The following is a 22,646-nucleotide window of genomic DNA, read 5'->3' as shown; positions in this document are numbered from 1 at the left end:
TTTACTATGAGGGCCATTTCTTTTATAACCTCAGCCCTGCCTCACTGAGATGTAAGGATACATTGATAGAAAGAGTTATTGGTTTGTTCAAATTTAAAATCAACAATGTATTTTTAAATTCCAGCTGTGATAGTCATGAAAAACTAATGCCTGTTGTCCTGGAGAGAAAATATTACTACATACTATCAAATACACAGGTAAGTGATGTCCAAACTACCAAGCTGAGGTAGTCTTTGACACAGCGCTTCTTTTGCAAATCACCAAATATGACTGGTGGTAACAAAGTGGTCTGACTTTGGCTCGTGGTCACAATTTTACATTAAGTTCAATGAACAAAAGAGGTATTTTGAGTTTCTATTATTGCACCCACAGAGATAACTGTGTTTCATTCATATGTTCTGATGCATCAGTAGATCTCAAAGCACTATAAAACGGTCTCATATATATTTGGGATAAGAGCCACAGATACAGAGATGTATTGAAAGTCTTCCACCAGACCAGTAGCCAAAACAGAACCAGAAACCGAGGGTTTCAATCTTAAGGTTTTACTATGCTTTCTATTTGTAAGAATATCCTAGTATGTACTTAGAAAGTGCTTAAGAGGAAGTTCATACAAGGAAAGTACTAAGATGAGTGGCGTGGTTCATATCTACAGGAGGCACTGAATAATGAATATTAAACTATAGAAATGACAGTTGTGTGTCTTGCTACTTTTTGTTCCCTCCTAAATAGCTTTTAAAAAAAATATTATCCATTCCTCCATTTCACAGGCAAAGGAGTTTAGACTTTAATACTCAAAACCCCACAGTAATTAATTTTTGTCTCCAAATTCCACCTCTTTGTTAATACCAATCCAGTCTGAACAGATGCTGGCTCTTTTGTTTGGGTTAGGAAATTCTTATACCCTTATGTGCAGTACAGTAGTTAAATAACCTGTGTGCAAGCCCTTAAAGCTGTGTTACAAAATATTGCCTTTCCACTAGCTGATAACATGTCAAAAGCAATAGTACACCCTGCTGTGGGACTCCCTTCACAGTCTTGACTTCTTTTTTTTTGTTGTTTTCTTTTGTGCATGAGTATGTCTGTGTATTGAGAGTGGTGGTGTTTGTTGGGTGTTGCTGCTATTTTTTGGTTTGTTCTGCTTGAAGCTGATGGATTGGTTTCTGGAACTGGTATAGGGAGTAGGCTGCATGTGCTTGGTGTAAGAAAGGCCAGAAGGGTGGGACTGTGGGCACTAAAGCAAGAAATGGGGATGAGCCTCTCAGTAGAGGCTGTAGCATGGTTAAAATCTTCACTTTGATAAAAAGATATTCCTTAGCAGTAATCTCCCGAATTCAGTGGAAGTCTCTGCCCTCTACTGGCATTCCTGAAGATCAGCCTTGTTTAGCCGTGGGAGTCTGTGATCATACCCTGAGAGCCCTCACAGACCGTGTTGGGACCAGACGTATTTATAGAGCAAATCCTTTAGAACATGGTGTTTCAGGAAGTGCAAGAATAACAGCATCTGACAGAGATCTAAATCTCAAGTGACATTTGCTATTGACTTCTGCAATGCCTTTCAGATGTCTGCCTACTTCTCACCTTGTTCAACACTGCAAGGGTTAGTCTGAAGCATCTCCACATGCTATTGCAGTCCCCATCTGTTTTCTTCCAGTGAGCCAATACGAGGAAGAAGAAAGATGATAAATGTTACTTTTTGTTGTGGTAGTAGTTTTCATTCCACTATTAAAAAAAAAAAATCATGCTTGTTTAGCATAATTATTGCAACAAAATACTTTAAAGTGCTATTTGGGTTACTGTAGAACTGCACCTGCTAAATGACTCAGCTATCATTGTATTTGGAAACTTCCATTTTCCTTGGATGTGGGGCATGATTCTGAATCTTTGTTTTGTGGCAGGTTTTATTAAATAATTGGTAAAAAACTAATTTGCTCATGAAAATATAACCAAACAAATTAAACCTGTTGGTAAAATACATTTTGGACTCAACCCTGTAATGAACCAAAGGTTCTGCAAAGCAAAGGGACTGTACACAGGTCAGGCTCTGCAAGACAGCAGCCATAGTCCAGACAGCAGCACAAGTTCCCACACACTTAGCACCTGGAATGTCAAAAACAAGCTCTTTTCCAGTGCTCAGAGGTCTTTGGATTTATAACGGTACTACTGATATTCTACTGCAGAAGCCTTTTATGTGTGCTTTATTAAAATCTGATTTCTCTAAATCTGTAGGAAAAAAACCCATTCATACAGAGCAGGCCTGTCCCCACTGCCCTGGCTTTCTGACAAAGCTATGTTTTATCCCTGCACCTTTGTATCAGCTGCCATGTGCAAGAGCCATCCCATTTTGGGGAGACTGGAACTGTGTTTAGGGCTGGGCCATGCAATTGCATCACCTTCTCCAAGGTGCATTGGCTTGGATCTAGAAATAATTTTTTTCAAGCAATATTACACTTGTGAAACCCAGAATGCTGAGCACAAGTGGGATGTAGTGCAAGAAGGACTGATCTGATGTGATTTGTGTTTTATTTTTCCCCAGACCTCACTGACTTCCTCCCTAATAAACAGCGCACATCTTTGAAGGAAGGTTGCATAGGAAAACGCCCTACTAAACAGGCTCTGGGCATGTGATTTTTTTGGTATGACAACATCTGTACAGTCCTAAGTAAAAAAACACAGTAAATTCAGCTGCTTAATACACCTATTACATTCCCTTAAAGTAGGATAAGTGTCTAACTTCTGCAGTATTAGCGTTGTTATTCGTGCCATATAAATAGCAAAATAAAAATATGAGCAATTCAGAGGTTCTCATCAACACTAGAGTGGAAATTCATCCACATACTTATGTCTGCAATAAGCACTAAGACATCCCTGCCTGACAGGGAGGTTGGACTAGATGATCTTCAGAGGTCGCTTCCAGCCCAAACCGTGACGTAACTCTGTGAAAATCTTCACAACAGGCCTACAGTCTCCAGTTGTAGTGTGTGGGCACTGAAGGGAGCTCATCCATATGGAACACACCCACACAAAGACACATCTAATCACAGCACAACCAGATCTCTGGGCCAGCTGAAGAAGCCAGGCAACCCAGATGTTTGCAGTGGCAGGGTGGCTTTTACTCCTAGACAGTTAACTGAAATTAAGTTTAGAGAGATACAGGATGAAACTGGTCACAAAAAGCCTCTTCAACATCAAACTCCTCAGGTTAAATCTCTCACCTTTAGCAGCAAGCTTAACAGACACTTGCCTCATTGTCACACACTCACCTCTATTTTCACTCTCCAGCTTTAATAATGTCATTTTTGTATCTTTCTGCTCATACCTGAAAACTGATGAAAGTTAATCCAGAAGTTTTCCATTCACAATTATGCTTTAACACTATTCACTCTTTTAGCTAGCTTGGCAAAGGGAAGCCTTCAAATCATGTTAGTTTGTAGTATGATAGCTACCCCCTTTTCCAGAATAATTGAGTAGCACCCCAGGGTTTCATTCCCTACCAGTGCCTTGCAGTTTTTGTCTGTACCCTGAGCCTGTAGAAACTGCTGGTGCAGCAGCATCATTGTGAGCTTTTCACTTAAAATCAAAAGCAGATTTACAAATTGACAGTCCTGGACCATTTCGACAGGACAGAAAAATTCCCCTCCACCTCTGCATACAGCAAAACAAAACAAGTAAAGAGACAAGAGACAGTCATACCAAAACAGGCAACCATTCCATGTTAAAATTAACATGGGCACATGTGAGCTTTTCCAGTGGAAAGAGGGGAAAGGTTTCCTGACTCATGGCACTAAATCCTTCCCCAGCAGAAGCCTGAAGTTAATAAAAACAAAAAAAGTTCAGAGGGAGAACATATACACAACTTTTTATATTTAATTGCTTTCAAGATGTTCCCAAAAATCCGAGAGTACTCATTCCATGTAAGTCTATGCTCAGAACAGGTAATGATTGCACTCTGCATCTGAATTGTGTTTCCACATAACATGGTTGAGTTTAAGAAAACATTTGCTCCAGCTGAAGGCCTGCCTCTGTGCATGGCTAGTAGATCTTTGGCAGAAACACCATGCACCATGATCAGAATTAAATAAGTAAAAAAAAGTTAAGTCCTTTACCACAACTGAACTGTACTTTCAACTAAACCAATTAAATGTTATCAAGATATTGGGATTACAGTAATGGAGACAACCAGTACATAAAACAGTATACATTTATTTAGCACAAGAAGTTCCATTTTCAAACAGAATTGCATTTTTTCTACTTCTTGATGGCACTTTGCTTTTCAAAAAAAGTCAAGAACCATCATGACTAAGAGAAAGGCATACTATTCATTTGACAGAATGACAGTTTTATCCTTCAACTGTAGGCCTGAGAGCAGCTTATGAACTGTAAGGCAAATTAAGAATTCCTTCTCAAGTGAGTAATCTCTATTCAGTTTCATTAACTCAAGTGGAACATTCACAAGAAAAGTGTTACACGACGAGGATATGATATGTGCCTGTGGTGTTCCCTATGGCTACAGACAACATAATAGGCAGGGGTGGGGTTATAGTCTCAGACAGAAAAAGACAGAATACTGAAAGAGTTACAGTAAGTTGCCAGAAACACTTACTGACAGAGAAAAAAATCCAACCATTATGTATGCAATCACATGACATAGTTAAGCACAATTCCCATTTCACAGAAAACAGGTAAGTTGCCATATAATGCTCAGGACTAGGACATCTACAGACTTCAAAGCCTGCAACTTTCGTTTACAGACAAGTTGATATTATTTGGTAAACAAATGCTGATAGCTCACAACTGACAACACAGAAGTATTACTTGAAATCTGGTTCAATTAACGGAATAACTACAGACACTGGATACAGAAGACCATTCAGATTATACTGGTGGACAGATTTTCCACAGCTTCTCCTTTGCTGAAGTTTCATCACTTTAAGTGACTGACATCAAAGATGTGCTGCTGAAACTAGTTCAGTCTTCCCACCTGTAGTTATCACCTGGATTAGACTGCCAGAGCTTGGTCGATCCTTTCCTGTCATCCAGTTATAAAAGGTTCTGTTTTAAAATAAATGGATAAAACAGGGTGAGAAAGAACAAAAAAGTAACAACTACTATCAGGTATATTGACAGGAAGAATAAAATACAAGCCTATTACTTTTCCTTCTGCTCTCTCTGGTGTTCTCTGTGTGATGTGATCACTGGATTCAAACCCTCAGAACTGGACAGAGGGTCCAAAGAAATTCAAGGGGCTTTAGAGCACACAGGATTTCCAAAACATCTCAAAGGAAAAGGCCAGGAGCTCAAATTGTCAGGGTGGCTAGGTTTTTTCCCAATTAAAAAAATAATTTGGAAAAGGGAAGGAGGGGCTACTTAAGTTGCTCTTATAGCATATATATAAAAGAAATAAAGTTTTATGGCTAGGATAGAGTTGCTAAACCCATTACTCTGACAACAGGCCATTATAACATTTCAACATTTAACTGTGAAAGTGGTCTCAGTGGGAGGAAAAAAAGCTGTAAGACATCCAAAATAGTGCTGAGTAAGATGGATACATTCTAGGTAGCAGACCAGAACACTCCTTATCAAAACACAATATAAACTCCTTCCTCAAAATAGAATAGAGAAAGTGAAGGATATTTTACAGGTCCTTCAGCCCTTCCAATGGTGCAGACATAGCAATTGCCATATTGGAACAACCCACTATCCAACAAGAGCTTCCAGGGCACAAAACGCAAGTGCCATATTGGAAAGAATTTCCTGCATCCTTCCCAAGATGCAGATGTTGCCAACAGATGCTGATGCTGCACAGGCAGTGAGATTTTCAGTTTTCAAAGCTGGGGTTAAATTTTAGGAAATTAGAAACAAAACAAAACAATCAACTGAATTCTCCTATAAGGATAAATTACTCAGAAGTTAAACTTAAAAAATGAATTTGCAAATCTGCAACATCTGGCTACCCCGTCTCTGGAGCACAATAAATTAAGGCTCTTTTTCTGAACATTTTCAGGCCAGCTAAATTCAGTTGATGGGGCCTGTTTTAAAGAGCCTCGTCAGACAACTGCAGAGGCTTCAACTAAACAGCTGCAACTGCAAATTTCCATCTCTGGCATCCACCTTAAAAAAATTCACAAAAAAGGAAATCTGATGTCAGAACTAAACTACTCAGCAATAGGTAAACTCAATTTCACTGTCAGTTCTAAAAGATTTTTAAAACATGTAAAAATTCACCCTCAGCAGAAACTCTGATACTCCCCATCCCATTGCAGAATGCAATACTCATGCTGCACCTTCTGAGGAATGAGAACAGTAAGGCAGATAATCTCAGCCTGCCGTTACATAAGATACAGCTGCAGCTTCAGCATTTTGCAACATCATTCAGGACAAGTTTTTGTGGATAATACTAAATTTTTTTAAACAAGAGCAGGAATGTTGCCAGTTGAGAGAACTGAACTAACATGCCATAAACTGGGCAGTAAAGAGTGTTTAAAAGAAAAAGAAACCCACCCAAGTTTACATGCCTATTTGCAGTTTATCTTTAAGCCAGGTGTCTCCTGCACCTGCTGTCTGCAATTTAATTTGTCTACAGGCTTTAGTAAATTCTCTGGCTTCCAACTGCTTAAGGCTATCTTCCTTGCTGAAATAACTCATGTATACTGAAGTTGATGGCGTTAGGCTAATTTTCTCCAGTTAGGAAACCTGTGCAATTAAACCCAATGTGATTTAGAAAGATAAACAATAAGATGATGGAGGAAAAAAATCCACCCAAATCCAAGACACCTATTTAAAAAGAACAGGCACTGAGATGCAGCAGCAAGAGGGACAGTGAGGAACTGCTTAGTTATCCCACAGATACTCACTCTGCAATGAATTCTAAGGGTGTCCAGGAGCTGAAATCTGCATCAGGCATTGCTTTCCTGTTTGCTGGCGTATCTAAGGTAACCCTATGATTAAAAAAGATAAGCAAGCCTTTTATTTATATATCATGTTTCTGATGAGCACCACCTGCTTCAATTCACTGCTGTAACATGCTTGACTTTTACACCATGTGGTATGGATTTCCCTTGCATCCTCCCCGTGTGTTAACAGAACGTAGTCATTAGTTTCAATGTATATCCAAGGCTCCAACTTAGAACCCCAAGCTTCTGGGCTCACCGACGAACTGTCCATTGGGGCCAACACTTAGCTTGCAGCTCCCTTCCCACCTCTCTCATCCAGACAGGGAATGGCAGCAATAAGCTTCATGTACTGCACAGCACATATGCACTACATCCATGCTTTCGAGAGACTACATGCACAAACATAGGAAGTTTTAACTTTGACAATACATATTTACGCTACATACAATGACATGAAAGGGTTAACTTTGCAGAACTCCCTCACTGAGATACTGTTGACAATCCAAGGTATATTTACCCTCTCAAAAATTCACTTAAGAACAGAGTTTTGCATGAGAACTACACAAGAGCAGCATGTACAAGAATCCAGTGATCTTGGTGTCTGCCTGCCTGTAAAGCTCTGTAGAAGGTGGTGTCAATCATCCAAACACATTTAATGCCATTCTTGTCTGACCTGAAGAAGTGTGTGTGAGGAAATCAAAAGAAGGGAGAATTCAGGTAGTGTACCAAATCCCTGTACAAAACTCTCTGGTCTTAAACTTTGGGTCCTGAACTAGATACGGACCTGGCAAGAAAAATACTTTTAATTTTTGCAGCAGAATTGATAAAATTAAACATAGTGAAGACCTACTAGGCCATCCACTTTTTACTAGCTTTCCTGATGCAAATGAAAGCAGGACAATACTAGCTAAACTTTCTTGGTCTAATTTTACCAATCAAGCATAGATATGCAGCACCATATGAAGAAGCATCTTTAATCAAATGAAAACCTTTGAAGTAATCCTTTGCCTTACTATTATCACACAGCTAAGTCTAAAACTGTGCTGAACAGTTCATCTCATTTTTACAGTTCTGTCTATACTGAAATAAAGAAATCAGACAATGCATGGCTACAGTTAAACTGGTTAAAAGTAAATCAAATTTTAATCCTAACATCCACTACTGTTTTGCAAAGGCAAAGAAAAGAATGTAATCATATTTAGGGTGACTTGTGTAACACTTTGTTCATCCAGTCAAGATGCCCCCTTTCTCTGTGAGTAGTCTGAGAGGCTGGGTGCTGTGAATAGGACACTGCAAGCATATCTGTGTGGCTGTAGGTTACAGCAGTAACTAAATAAAACAACACAGGCAGAGACAGCTAAGCAACCACTTACGGTAAAATGGCAACTGCAGCAGAACCAGATGGCAGGCCACTGCTGGCACCAGCCAAACTCTGACAAAGCTGGTGCACTGCTCCTTTGGCCATGCCATAGGCAATCATCCCTGAAAATCAAAAACCGGCAAATTAGAGCACAATCAGAACAGCTCTCAATATCAGCAGTAACATGACAGAAACTAAAGACTGTTTGATGAATAGTAAGACCACTTACCACAGCCAGAAGAGAATCACACTTTTAAAATACATTAAAACAAAAAACTGATAATAATAAGAGGGCTTTAGTAGACATCCAGGAACTATCACAGAACTCAGTTAACTTAGCACTACAGAAATAAGCAGCTTACCAAGTCAAGCATGTTCAGTCAGTGTATCCAAATGCATCCTGAAGGATGTGACCTACAGGGCTAAGCTCACAAATTTAACAGAGTAAGTCTGAAGATGCTCATAGATTTTAATAAGGCACTCTTCTATTAATTTTAATCATATAACTAAGGTATTCGTGAGTTTGGACCTGAACAGATACAGATCACTTCCCTTTCAGATCTGGAATTCACTTTGTCAGCACCCCAGGTCTGACAGCCCCTGTAGAGAAAGCTACAAAAAAACCCAACCCTCATGGTAGAAAATTAATAAATAATGTGCAGGGAAAGCAAACTTCTTCCTAAAAACTGTTGTTTTCTAGGCAGACAACATTTAGCAGTGTCAAAGCAGCAGGAACCAGAGCATAAAGCACACTGCTCAGGTACAAGATCTGGACAATCAGGGTGCTAGAGGTCTCAGATGTCTCAAGGCATGCATCTGTCAAGAAGTCCGGACACAGATTAAGCAGCTAAGAAAACATGAATGTGTTTTGTCTACTATAACTGAATGTCTTTCTTCCTACCCATCTATACAGCTACCCCACCCCTTTCCAACATTCCTGAAGACATATTTTGAATATAATAGAAATACATATTGTATCACACCCACTTTTATTAGGAGCAATAATGGACAGCACTAGCTAACTTATTTTATTGTTATGATAAGAACATTCATGTGTCTCATATTCCTCTCTCATCTTGCCTAAACTAAACATTCTAAATCTTCTTAGAAACCTTTTCATGCCTGATACATTTCTCACACTGTTTCTGTCACTGTTCATGTAATTTTCAGTGTTCTTCAGTTTGCATTATGCGAGGCAACATTTTCTCATAGGAAAAGAAGAATCTCATTAAGAGCAAACAAGAGAAAGATTACTTCTTCCAGAACAGCCAGTCATAACAAGGCTAATAAGGCATATTTGCAAAAGTTGAGTAACAACTCTTTCCCAATTCTTCCTGATGTTAATAAGTTGCATGTGTTTGCCCAAAGCACTGCTGTGACTTTCAGAACAATTCAGACTAGCTGAAACTAGCTAGTTCAAAACAGGAAGGCACATCGCTTTGATTCCTGTGTTGTGGTCCCTATCACCCAAAACCACCCAAACAAAAACCATGAAAGTTTGCCAGAATTCACTTTTTTTTCATTTGTATATAGTTAGTCAGCAGTTCACTGTAAATTATTTATCTGCTTATTCTCACAAAATAAACCTTTTATCTTTGACTATAGCAGATGCCACTATAAACACAGAAGATTAATCATTAACTAGAAAATATATAGAATATTTTTGCCTGAAGAGTGTTAGGCAAAGCTTTCAAGAATATTCATAAATTGTATATGTTTTAAGATCTTAGTATCTGTGTCTTAAAAATATCATTGAAATGACACTAATAAAGCTTGGGAAATAGAAGTATTTGTCTCCAACTTTCCTCTTGCTGCCTGTGGGCTTGTGTGTTGGTGCCTTTTTTTTTTTTAATTTTAAATTGCTCCCAGATTTCTTCCTCCATGCAGACCAACATGGTTGAGGAGCAAGATTAAAAATCCAATAAAGCTCCTATTAAATAGCTAGCGGAGTGCAAAGCCAACAATCAACAAGCTTATCTACATCTGAAGCAAAGGTAGACTAAATCAGAACATGAACAGGGCAAGCACGTTTATCAGAATCAGCTGCGTCATCACGAACAGAAAGACTGGTCAATTAAGGACTCTGTATTTCAGAACACGAATAGGAAATTTAACTTTGTCTAAACATTGTACTTACATTGCTGTGTGCTTCTAGTCTTCATTATTTTCCAAACTTTTTTCTATACCATATACTAGACGAGTACATTTCGCCAATGTACGTCAAATATTATTTTAACACTGATTCTATGTATTTGCACCACGGCTTCGAGAGATCCAATATTGCTACCTGTAAAATTACACTTTCCTTACACGTTTCAGCAGCAGTGTCCCACTTGTGCTAGACGTCAAGAACTGGGGTGTGAAGCCATTGCTTCACAAACAAGAATGCTCAGATAAACAGCCATCTCTAACTGCTGGTGTCCCTGCAGCTGTCATGCACTGCATTTTACCTGGGGTTCCAGACAAAGCAGCTTGAGCGCCTGTCAGAGTCAAGAGGCCACCTTCTTTCAGATGTTTTGTGGCAAGGTGGCTGGAAATAGTCGATGTCCAAACGCTCTGCTTCCACATTAGATCACAGTTTTTGTATAAAGCTGATTAGGAAGAGAATTAGTGAAATTAGTCAAAAGAAGACTTTTAACTCTGATTTCCTCACTGTTACACAGAGTGCAACAGCACTATGAAAACATGCTTTCTACCATTTTTTACTTCCACATTGTAAAATATCATTTATATCTTTTGTATCTCCTTTCTCTTTGAGCCTGTAACATCCAAACCAGAAGGGAGAAGAAAAGGACACATTTTACCAAATTTACTCCAGACAGAAAAGGCTATTTTTCTTCTTGTATCTCTACAGTAGTGGGCAAAGTATAAAATTTCATTCTGAATATTACATGTTTGAAAACCTCTTTTTAAGGGTTTTTTTGAAGGTTTTTTTCTGTAGCATGATTAGGCAGTGCCTTCCAATACTGTATTGCACAGTAACAGCTCAGAGAACTGCAGGAGGCAACTGAAGTTTTATGCATAAAGCAATAACTTAGGAAACAACATCAATATTTCTACCCAGCACTGTCTTTTATAACTTGCCTGACACCGGTAATCTCAGGAAATGTCAGCTCATAGATAATAATGCTGAGCTCCTTCAGAATGCACATCAAAAACTTTTTGAAAAAAATTAGTGCATCAACAAACATTACTGAAGAAACTAAATGCTGTGCAAATTTAACAGACAGCAAAAATTCAGAGAAGCACAAAGAAGCACTGTGACTGAGCTATTTTGTACTTTTATGATTTTGTCCTCTTCTGGACTCAGGAAGAAAGACTTTTAAGGACTTCTCTCAGCTATCCTTCATGTTTTCACCAGCATGGCTGTACCAAAGGCTTACACTTGGCTTTGGCGCTGCCTCCAGCCCATCCTCCAGCTACACACAAGATCGCATCCACCTTTTCTTCACCGAGAAGTTTTCCAACTTCTGCTGTCACCTTCAACACATAGAATAAGAATATACTGAAAACACTGAACTGATAAGGTAAAGAGGTAAACACCAAGAATGCCCTAAAGTTACTTTTTCCTACTTATGTATTTGAGTAACACAAGACAAAGCAATTTAAACAGCTATAGAAAATTAATATTTATGATCTATGAACTCAAAACAACAGTGTTGAAAAATAACTATAGGAGAAACTCAGATGGATGAAAGCCATAGAGCGTGTGATGTCACTGGAAATAAGGGATCATCAGAGCTGAAACTCCTGACCCTTACCTCTATCGTTAAAAATTATTATTGACTTGCTTTTGGCAGGTTCTCTTCCAAGTATGGTATTGTTTAAGATGGGGACGAAACTCCAGGTCTGACTAGGACTACTGGCGTCACTTTTGATGACGGTGCAAGAAAAACAACTAAAGATTAGCCTTCTTATTGGTTCTGTCTAGACCACAACCATCAGTTTGAGCCTGGCTGTTAAATTTGAGCTTGTATACTTTTAGGTATCTACAATTTGTTCTCTTTCAAATGTAAGATCTCGCAGCTGGTAATGAATTTGTTGGCTACAAATTTTCTCTGTCAAAGTAAATAGCAAACAATTCATCTCTCAACAAGAGAAAAAGAACCAATAGCTTTTGCAAAGACTTATTGAAAATTGTATTGCAAATATTCTATGTTACTCTTTCGAAGCTTTAGGGGTTGTGTAGATATAAAGAACACATATTGGGTAGATATTCAGTATATCAGTAACAGAAATTGGTTTGAAACTTAAAATGCAAAAACTAAACCCTATCTATTGAGAATACAGCAAAGTATTTTTTTAGGCTGTCTTAGATACTCCCATATTCACTTTTGTGGAAACCAGTGTATTCTCCTAGGATCCCTTGGGGTTTAGGTTCATACGCTTTGAGCATGCCATCTACCTACACACAACACATTTATAAGTCAGGGTATTTGAAAGAAGTGCTGCATTTTAAGATGTCCTTACCCATCTTCATTACAACCCACCTGGTTCAGTCTGTGACTTTTAAAAGTCAAAACAAAAGCAAAGCAAAACTGCCTTATGTGCTGAGCCTCCAATATCCCGGATCAAGCTCTTTCTGTGTATTCAGTTAAAAGGAATTACAAAAAATTAAAAAGAAGCGACGAGCAGAAGCTGAAGGACCTTGAGTTTCACGGTATGGCCGCACGACCGCCACCGACTGCGCTCCTGCCTCCTGCATGGAGCCGAACCCATCCCTCCAGCCGCCTTGCTCACCGCGGGCGGCAGCGAAAGAGATGCTCACAGCCGCGGCGAGGCTGCGCGCATCGCCCGGCCGAAGGGATGCAGGCACCCGGGGGAGGCTGCCTGGGGCACCGCCCCACCCAGCACCGGCCGGCCCGCACTCGCCGCCGACCCACCTGCTCGGCCTGCTCGGGGAAGGAGTCGGTCGCCCTCACCACCACGTTGGCGCTGGCGTCCGCGTTCTCCGCCAGGTCGATGCTGGCCACCCACTGCCACGGCGAGAGGAACGCCGCGTTAGCGGCCCGCGCCCCGCAGCGCCCGGCCCGGCGGGGCACGGCCGCTCCCCCGGGGGGGGCCCCGCCTCGCCACCTCCCAGCCCGGCGCTTACCCAGTTCTTGGACTTGAAGTACCGCACGCACTGGGAGCCCAGCGCGCCCCTGCCCCCGTACACCAGCACCCGGCCCGCCGCCATGCCCGCCGCTGCTCTCCCGCCGGCGGATGGGCCGCCCCGCGGGGCGGGCGAGGGGCGGCAGCGCCCGGTCGGGGTGGTGCCAAGGGCGGGGCTGGGCCGCCCGCCCGGGCCGTGCGGAGCCGGGGGCAGGCGGAGGCGGTGAAGTCCCAATGCTTCGGCCGAGCCACGCCAGGGGGCCGTGTTACCAGTCCTGCTGTTAATTAAGTAATTAGTGGTTCTGAAGGTCCTCCCAGGGCTCGGGTAGCAGTAACCGTAGAAGTGTGCGGGCAATTACGGCCGGTTTTCTGTAGCGCTCATGGATCGCACCTGTAGCTTGAGTTACGCCGCATGAGTGCCCTGGGCTACGGCACGGCTGGCCAGGCCACCCCGGCTGCGAAGGGCTTTGTGCGCCCCGCTGTAATTCAGAAGATTCCAGACCCATCGTTTCTGCCCTTCAGATAACTCTGCCTGCAGTGACATTTAGAAGCTGGGTGGGAGCAAGCGCCGGGAAGCTCAGCACCGCTCAGGCGACAGCAGAATCCTCCAGCCAAATTACACTGTTTTAATGCTTTGTCCCTTGCACACAACTGTTTACCCACTTTCTTTAATAATCTAAGAAACTGGATTCTTCTCGAAATTTTCTTCACATGAGGTTACAGTAAAAAGCTTGATGTCATTTGAGCAGGACAATTAAACCCTTGAGGAAATATTAGACAGGCCATAGAGATAGAATTACTTACTGCAGAAAGAAGCATCACTGGGCTACAATGTAATGAAGCCCTTACTTGCAACCATTTCAGGATGTTGCAGGAAAATGTATTTTTTGCCTTGATTTTTAACCATACAGATTAATTGCTAGACCTTCAATATACGAAGAGAAGTATTTTGAAATGCCTGATATTCGGCTTTGGATTTTGGAGCATGATGAAAAGTGGGAAATACAACTGACTACTGCAGATAGGGCTTGGAGATGATCCCTTGAAAGCACTAGGATGCCTGGCTGCTTTAAAAAGACGTTATTTTCCTTGGCTTCTCTAGTAAGTTTTGTGTCTTTTATCTTGATTGTTGTTGCAATGGGGACCCCAAAGTGGATGACTGGAAAGATCCTTTGCAAAACAGGAGCTGATTTGGTCAATGCCACAGATCCAGAGCTGGTCAAGTTCATTGGAGAAATTTACTATGGACTCTTTCGGGGCGGCAAAACACGCCAGTGTGGCTTGGGTGGGCGGCGTTCCAAATTCACAAGTAAGTACAATTTTGGTTGAATATTTAGTCTAATGTCTAGTTGGAATTCAGCACTTTATTCTTTTTGTTTACAGAACTCGTAGAATGCAAATTATTATTATTATTAAATAAATATGCAGTCTTTATGGTTTGGTGTTTGAGTGTGAATATAAAATTTCTATCATTTCAGGAGTGATTTTTGCTACAGTTGTACTCTGTAGTCCTGGAATCAAGATGGGAAAAAAGATCCCTAGGGATAGATGGAGAGTTTCCTTTTAGCCTTGTGAAGGGGTTGAAAGTCATTTGGAGATGACCCTGTAAATCATACTTTCCCCTTGACTGACTTTTTCCTATGCCAGGTTTTGCTTTGCCATCTCTCTGCTTCTGTCCTTGCCTTCTCTGTTGAACTCCTCTGAGGTTTTTTCCCTTTAAGAAGCAAAGATTTATTTAGCTGGCCACATTTTTGTATTTCTCTGGCTGTCATAATGCAAATGTCTACCATAGCACATACCACTAACTGTATTAATAATGTTGAAGAAATTCTCACCTTCTTTTCTATTAAGTTTGGAGACAATAAATTGCTGAATTCTTAACACTTGTAGAAACTCTTCTAAATGTATTCCTTTTAACGTAAAATATTTTCTTGAGGTCTTGAAAGCACTGAGCTGTATGCTCGATAATTTCCACATTTCAGTCATCCTGTTTTGTAGTGAAAATGGTAATTTGCATTGAAGATTTTTAGTTCACTGTACAGATTTCCTGCAACTTAAACCAATATGAGTTGAAGCTGCTGCAGTCTCACCCTCTCCCTAGCCCACAGCAATGCTGTCCTGTCCCAACCTTTGCATTGCCTCTGGTAGTTGTTGTGGTGAGGTAGTTCAGAAGTTAAAATGGCCAAAAATTTAACCTACAAAAATAAATAATTGTTTTCCCACAGGATCGTGTCTGACTACACAACTGCACAAGCACTTCTATAAAAACTTGAAGGCAGGTGTGACTGTGGGACTTGAGAGGGAATGGAGAAAAGAACCAGAGCAACCTCAATTTAGATCAGCATGACCAGTTTTTAAACTGGATTAATTTGGACTGGTCACTTTTAGAGTAACCAAATTATTGCTCAAGCTCTGACTGCAGCTGCAACTGCATGACATGGACATAGCAGTCATGCTCATTCAATCCCAGTTCTTTCACCCCATTCTGTCAGAGATGAAGATAAAGGTAGCCAATCTCCTTTAAAACTCTGTACAACTTTCTGGACTATTTAATAAACTTTCAGATTTTTTCCTGTGTAACCTGAGAGGAAGGCATAATGTTCCACAGTCACACTGGAGCACATTGATATGCATTTGGAGGACATGAGCCTGCACTCCTTAGACAAACAGAGCTCTCACTGAAGGTAGTAAGAATTCTCCATTAGAACTGTAAAACTGGGTCATTAAGTTCAGTAGGCACAAATACGCATTTTGGTCAACGAGTGTTCCAGAGATTTTCCCTTTTAAATATTTTAATAACTCTATTGAGTTTGATATTTTCACAATACTGTTTTCAAACAACAATACACAAAGTTGTTACTTTTGCACAATGGTGAGCAGGACTGGGGATTCTGTGTTTGACATGATGTTTTTCTGGTTTGAATTTCCCCCTTAATCTCTAAGCATTCTGAATTTACTGGGGAGCAAGAACTGTGAGACTTTTCTTGAGGGATGTAATGATATAAATGGGACTTCACTGGCACCATAGATCAAGACAAAGCTAACACCTCATATGGTGCAGTATGGCAGTACCTCTGGCACTTTGGAATTCCAAATTGAGATAATTTACTGTTATTGGTACATCCCCTTTCCCTCTGTTAACATTCACTAGAGTAGACTTACGGCTGGCACACTCGCTTTTAGCTGGGACAGTGACAGCATGACTCAATTGCCATAATAGGTATCCAGTGCTCTTTTGTACTCCTCAAGATGTATATCTGGCCTCCAGCTGCTGCATCTGGAAGTGTCCCATATATAGTGCAACATGTATGTTAGACCCATGGGGTTGTTATGATGGTCCTAAGACACCTAAGTTGGCATAAGATGCTTATGTTTTGACAACTGAGTCAAACCCTGAGAACAAGCTGGGGAAGCCACACATTTTGCCTGTGCATAGCAAATACTGCTGGATTGTGTCAGGAGTCTCCATGGAAATATCCTTCCCATGGATTCTTATTTCTGCATACTAAGCCAGACCTGTCTTTGGGACTTGGCTGCGAGACTCAGAAAAGAGACCAAATAATCCTTACAACTGCCCTAAAATCTCTGATGGTTTGTAAGGAGGCTTAATTCCGTGTGCTTTCTTGTTACACTGCCAGTTGTTTTCCAGTCAGAAAGCAACCTAGTTTTTGGATTCCCATTTCTAATATATACTTCTGATTCTCATTTAGTCCCCTCGTTTCATCTTGTCAGTCTCCTGTAGCTCCTCTGTACACCAGGCCCAACTATAACCCCAGAATGAGCTACTGAAACAGATCTGTTGAATCACAATATTTTTGTATGGGATTTCTACAATATGATTTTTTTCTACAGAATCTACTATAATTCTGTCATGTCATGATCAAATTGTATGCCTGATGTTCATGGTGACATCCACTAACTATTCCTGCCTACTTTTTAGGTGGCTTGTTTGGACTTTGGGGGTTTTTTGTCAGTTATGCAGCACAGGAAGGAATTTATTTACTTATTTGTTTATAATATAGTATACCTTCTTTGTAGTAATGTTTTAGTAATTAGGCAGTAAGTTCTTCAAAACATGTATGAGTGTGCAGTGCTATGCTGAAGGTCTCTTTTTGATCACCTTGTCTTTTAGGGTTTCCTCTCAATCAGCCTCTCTCTTTCCTCTCAGTCAACATGTCACCCACAATTCCCTACTCACATTTCTTCTGATTGTGTTACTGAAGGGCTGCAGGATAAACTAAACATTCAGGTGTACATTTCCTGCTGCTGGCCAATCTGCCCCCCCCCCCCTTCACCTGTTACTGTGAAGAGAGAACCAAGAAGATTACTGTTCTCTAGAGACAAGCAAGTGACAGTCTGCTTAAGGAGAGTTTGTGCCTGTAGCAAAACATGGGAGCACTTCACCTAAAGCCTACCTGACTGCAATACTTACAAGCTTCCTACATCTGTAGATAAAACCCTGCCAGATGCCCAGAAAAACATAAAGGGGCTATAAACATGAGATGAGAAACCAAGAGGAGAATCTTAAAGGGCAAACCTGTGGGATTAGGATGTATGAAATCAGGGCAGATCTCACTGGAGCCAGCAGTAAAGGGAGGAATAGAAAAAAAGAACATGAGAAAATAAACACAGGAAAAAGTGATACTATTTTAAGCAGCAAGGGGCCGAACAAGGAAACTGAGACTATCAGACTCCAAATGGATGAGATTAAAAGCATGAGACAGGAATGAGAAGCTCAAAATCAGGAGTTTGGTACAGAGAAGAGAGGTGAAAAAGAGACAGGAAAGTATGCAGCAGACAATACAGCAGCAGAGATAAAGACATTAACACCACTAGATAAATAAACAGGACTTAAGCCTGAATCCTTAATCACAGATCCTGTGTAGATTATTCCTGTAGCAGAATATCCCTGGTTTATCTGATGCACTGAAAAATAAAGCATCATGAACTGAGGTGTGTGTAACTAGCTGAATTCCACATCTCTGTAAAAAATAGTCTTGCTTAAATATAAACTGAATTTGAAGCAGCAGCACAGTGTGATGTTTACCATCATCAAGAAAAAGCTATACACTGAATACACCATTTATTTTTCCTTGACAGTTTTCCCACACATGGTGAAAAAGTTGAACACAGGCCTGCATGTGATGATCATAATATTCCTCTGTGTGGCCATTTTCTTTTCTCTGGTCAGTTTTGGATTCTGCATTCTTAACACAATAAAAGTTCCTTACCGGGCTATTAACGGTCCAGCAGGAGCATGCCTTTGGAACTTCCTTGCAGGTAAAGTCATTTACCAGTGTTTTTTTCTAGTTACACTCATAGAAAATGATACAAGTTCCTTCTTTTGCCTTGGTAAATACCTCTTTGAGTTAAATATTTGTGAGCACAATGACGGTTGCAGTGAATTCTCACCTATCAAACCAGAATTTCCAGGTGGCATCTCAGCTTATTGCGTCTAGTCAACATTTAACAGGAGCTATGAATGCCAGCCTTTAGGCTTTGTGTCACTGATAAAAGTATGTTTGCCCATACAATAAAGCCTAAGCATTCTGAAGGTTTTAAGCCATGCTTTTGTCTATCCTTACTCTGTAGAGTGCTCACTGATGTATTCAATAAGTCTTTTGAGGCACAATCAAAATGTCTGTATTGTTTTGATTTGATAATGGTAAATACTTCATTTTGTTGCAGGTGGATTTGTAGTACTTGCAGTCACCAGCTTCATGGCTGCTGTGAAACTTCATCACCTCACAGAAAGAATTGCCAATTTTCGGGAAAATGTCTTTCGGTTCGTTATCTTAGAGGAACGCTCTGAAGACTGTTTTTGGATTTGTGTGGCAAGTGCCACAGCACATGCAGTCAATTTGCTGCTAATAGCCATTAGTGGGATTCATTTTCCTAAAATTAAGACTAAAACAGAAGAAGTGAATGTTACGGCAGAAGATATCATGTACTAACAAATCTACACAAAACTATTTTGGTCAAGTGAACTGTTGTGATAGGAACAGCTTCTTGGCTCTTCAGCCTTTGTTCTGGATAGATGATTTACATATAAACCTGAGTAAAGATGTCAGTCTACAATACCAGCAACTAACATGTCTGTGAAAAAGTAAAAAAACTCAAATGCTATAAATATCATTATTCTCAAAATGGACTGATATCTGCAGTGTATATATGCTGTTACTCAGTTTTTAGAACATTTGCACTTTGGCATATTTTAGAAAACTTAGGTAAAATATTATCTCATCAAACAAAGTGTCTTCTTTATTTAGAAAGAAAACATGTTTATCACAAATCTTTGAAACTATAAGGTTATTTCAAAACAGAAAGAATGTATGTTTGGCATTCACTTTCACAGAATTATCTAGAGCATGTTGAGAGGGACATATAAGTTATGTTTGATGATGTTATACAGCATTGAAAAAGAAAACATCATATGTGAGGCTAAAGTTAAGGGGCAGCAAAGTCTAAGTGTGTGTGAAATGTTTTTAAAACAGAAATTATCCAATACCCCAAGGCAAAGAAGTGAGAAATGTAAAGTATATGGGAAGCTATTAGTCTATGAAGAAAAAATTCTTAGTTGCTAGATGAATGTTTCATTGCAGCTTCTGGAAATAAAGTAAACAGATTAAAGGTAATAGTGCTTTTAGATAACCTGGAAAATAATATTCTGACAGATTAATTGTCTTTATAACTGCATTAATTGTTAAGTCCATCTGAAATCAAGTAAAAGTGATGTATGATGAAACACTGTTGAAATGAATAGAGCTGGCTAAATGGATGGAAAAGTTGCTTTCTTAGGAAGTACCATGGTTTTGACAGGGATTCAACCAGTTCATGGGTCACGAGGAGTGAATATTTTTGAGAAAAGAATATGGAATGTACCACTAAGAATGGATACAGTGATCTCTACCATCTCTGGGTTTGGCTCTACAAGGTTAGGAGGATTATGAGTGAAGCAGAAATTTGTGAGGGTGCCTCTGCAATAGGCCCTAATAACCTGTCTTCTTCAAGACACTATGAGCCACTTTTTTTTTCAGGAGGACTAAAATTATTTTTAAAAATTTAAGAGACAGAAAATTATGATGAGTCTAGGGAATTCATTTCTCAATGAAATAAAACAATTAAAATTTTAGCATAAAAGAGACTCAATAAATCAGAAAAAGTGATTCCTATTTTATACCACCCTCTTATTTCACTGTTCTTCTGATTTTGCTGGTGCTTTCACTCAGATTGTACCTGGGCCACAACTCCAGAAAGATGGTCCCAGTACATGGACAGGCAGCAAACAAACCCAGTCTATGAAAGTGTCTTAGAGGGTAACAACACAGTACTGCCGGGGAAACTGTCCACAGAGGCTTCTGTGGTACCACCATCTTCCCCTCCCAGAAAATTCTGAGTGGCTTTGAAATAGAAAAACTTGAAGTGCAGCATAATTATGCAAGTAGGAAATGTAATACTTGTCATTTGTACTCTTTCTATGAACATGTATAATTTAGACGTAGTTACTGTACAGAAAGTATTATATTGTGACATGTAACTTAGCTTTTACTAAATATAGTTTTCTTCAGGAGGTGAGAAGGAAGCAGATTGTTAAATCCTCCATATTAAGAGATTGCTTTGAAAATGCTTTTCAGTAATATTAATATGCATGTATTGCAACACATTTTCATACTGATAATAAACTGGTTAATGGCCTCCAAATTTCCACCCCTTCCAAAAATATTGTTGAATAAGAATCATTTAGGACTATTTAGGTAAGGACAAGATTAAACATTTGTTGGAGTGGATTCCTAGATAGGTCACAGTAGCTCTGTGGAAGAACCTGTAGAATGCACTGTATAGATGAAGTTAAAGGGGGATGGCTGGGCTGATCAGCATTTTAATTTCTTGGTTTGAATCAATTCAACAGTGGAGCATACTCTGCAGTAAAGGTCCAAAAGAAGATTTGTCTTACAGCAGATGTATGAAGCATCATTGTGGGATACTGTACCTGCACGAGTAGAATGACCAAATAACATTATCACCCAATGACAGTGTTGTGACCTGTGAGAAAGCAGTATTTTCAGTTCAGAGTGAACAGAAGTATCGCCATGCATGAGCTAAATTTAATGAAACAGATGTAAGGCTAAATTAACCTTTCAGCTGCACGGGTTGTCCGAGCTTAAGCTCTGCTAAGATACACTGATAGGTCAATGCATGGAATATTTGCCCTGGGAAATTTTATCTGCAGAAAAAAAGGTTAAATGCAGTCATACATATTTGAAATGTACAATTACAAAGCACATCCTGGGGTTAACAACAGGTAAGATTATCACTTAAACCTTTTCAGCTTTCCCTTGTACATCATAAACTAATTTCAAAAACGTGCAACTTGATATATGTGGTCTACTTTATTTACACATTTTTTATTGTGCTTCACATAGTGTATCTGATCATATGCATGCTCAACACGTGGAAATTAATACTTCTCTGGGGGCACTTCTTACCTTGGAAGATTTGAAATCCCAGAGGAGAACATTTATGAGCAATATCTGCCCAGAACTTTGAAGACGTTATGGGTGTAACCTTATCTTTCCATAAAATTAAAGACATCCTCATATATCCCAAAAATACCTACTTAATTTGTATGTGCAGAATAATATATAGAAGCACCATGTAAGTAGAGAAGCTATGGAGTTCAAAGAACTAAGGAACTGCTCATTGTATCCAACAGCCTTGCCAAAATAAATTAAGCTAAAAATCAATTACCACTTTGATCCTTTAAATAATATGATGGTTTAATGTTTAAAAAATGTATTTTTACAAGATAAATCAAATTGGATGCCATTTGCCTCAGTCATTATTTCTGACTGCTGCTGTTCTTAATAAAACATGTTATTTGTCTCTGTACCATGTACTTCATGGAAACAGCTGGTAGGTGGGAAATGCAATGGACTCCTAGAGAACAGGCCCAACTCCTTCTACATCATGTTCTGCTGGTTTAACAGTGTAACTCCACTTAAAGATGTATGGAAAAGCAAACATTGTTATACATAGTGTCATAAGGTGTCTTATTCTCTCGTATAAAAATGAATTACTTAAAATCTATGCTTCACACTTCAGGGACAGGGAAAGAAACAAAAAAGGTCTGGATCACCTGAAATTAAAGTCCAGTGCATGTTCAATGCTCTTCAGACTGACAATACAATAGCTGTCAGCAAACTCCAACCAGTTCTTTTCCATGCAGTGCTTTTGCTGAGCATATATCTACTTCTGACAGTACAGTGACAGAATACAGATCTCGTATTCTGTTGTGAATT

The 22,646-nt window shown here is 39.7% G+C and overlaps 2 protein-coding genes across 2 annotated transcripts; one reads left to right on the top strand and one right to left on the bottom strand.

Moving 5' to 3' along the window:
* Nucleotides 1–4,183: 4,183 nt before the first annotated feature.
* QDPR (quinoid dihydropteridine reductase) lies at nucleotides 4,184–13,466 on the bottom strand. The gene is made up of 7 exons (XM_039551278.1): nucleotides 13,349–13,466; nucleotides 13,137–13,229; nucleotides 11,637–11,733; nucleotides 10,704–10,844; nucleotides 8,267–8,375; nucleotides 6,855–6,938; nucleotides 4,184–5,052 (listed from the first exon to the last, which is right to left on the bottom strand). The coding sequence occupies exons 1-7, from the start codon at nucleotides 13,430–13,432 to the stop codon at nucleotides 4,944–4,946; spliced, it is 717 nt and encodes a 238-aa protein (XP_039407212.1). The 5' UTR covers nucleotides 13,433–13,466; the 3' UTR covers nucleotides 4,184–4,943.
* Nucleotides 13,467–13,599: 133 nt separating this feature from the next.
* CLRN2 (clarin 2) lies at nucleotides 13,600–22,234 on the top strand. The gene is made up of 3 exons (XM_010401859.3): nucleotides 13,600–14,656; nucleotides 18,448–18,627; nucleotides 19,036–22,234. The coding sequence occupies exons 1-3, from the start codon at nucleotides 14,404–14,406 to the stop codon at nucleotides 19,299–19,301; spliced, it is 699 nt and encodes a 232-aa protein (XP_010400161.1). The 5' UTR covers nucleotides 13,600–14,403; the 3' UTR covers nucleotides 19,302–22,234.
* Nucleotides 22,235–22,646: the final 412 nt, after the last annotated feature.

Source organism: Corvus cornix, chromosome 4 (assembly GCF_000738735.6).
Source record: "Corvus cornix cornix isolate S_Up_H32 chromosome 4, ASM73873v5, whole genome shotgun sequence".
Taxonomy (NCBI): Eukaryota; Metazoa; Chordata; class Aves; order Passeriformes; family Corvidae; genus Corvus; species Corvus cornix.
The sequence above is the reverse complement of the archived record's forward strand: the minus strand, read 5'-3'. Positions and strand labels throughout refer to the sequence as shown.

Coding starts and splice junctions, on each gene's coding strand:
- QDPR (XM_039551278.1), bottom strand. CDS start 13,432: ATGGCGGCGGGCCGGGTGCTGGTGTACGGGGGCAGGGGCGCGCTGGGC. Junction 8,376..10,703: donor TGCTTTGTCTGGAACCCCAG/GTAAAATGCAGT, acceptor TTTGATTTTCAG/GGATGATTGCCTATGGCATG. Junction 6,939..8,266: donor GCTGCAGTTGCCATTTTACC/GTAAGTGGTTGC, acceptor TTTTAATCATAG/GGTTACCTTAGATACGCCAG.
- CLRN2 (XM_010401859.3), top strand. CDS start 14,404: ATGCCTGGCTGCTTTAAAAAGACGTTATTTTCCTTGGCTTCTCTAGTA. Junction 14,657..18,447: donor GCGGCGTTCCAAATTCACAA/GTAAGTACAATT, acceptor TTTCCTTGACAG/TTTTCCCACACATGGTGAAA. Junction 18,628..19,035: donor CCTTTGGAACTTCCTTGCAG/GTAAAGTCATTT, acceptor ATTTTGTTGCAG/GTGGATTTGTAGTACTTGCA.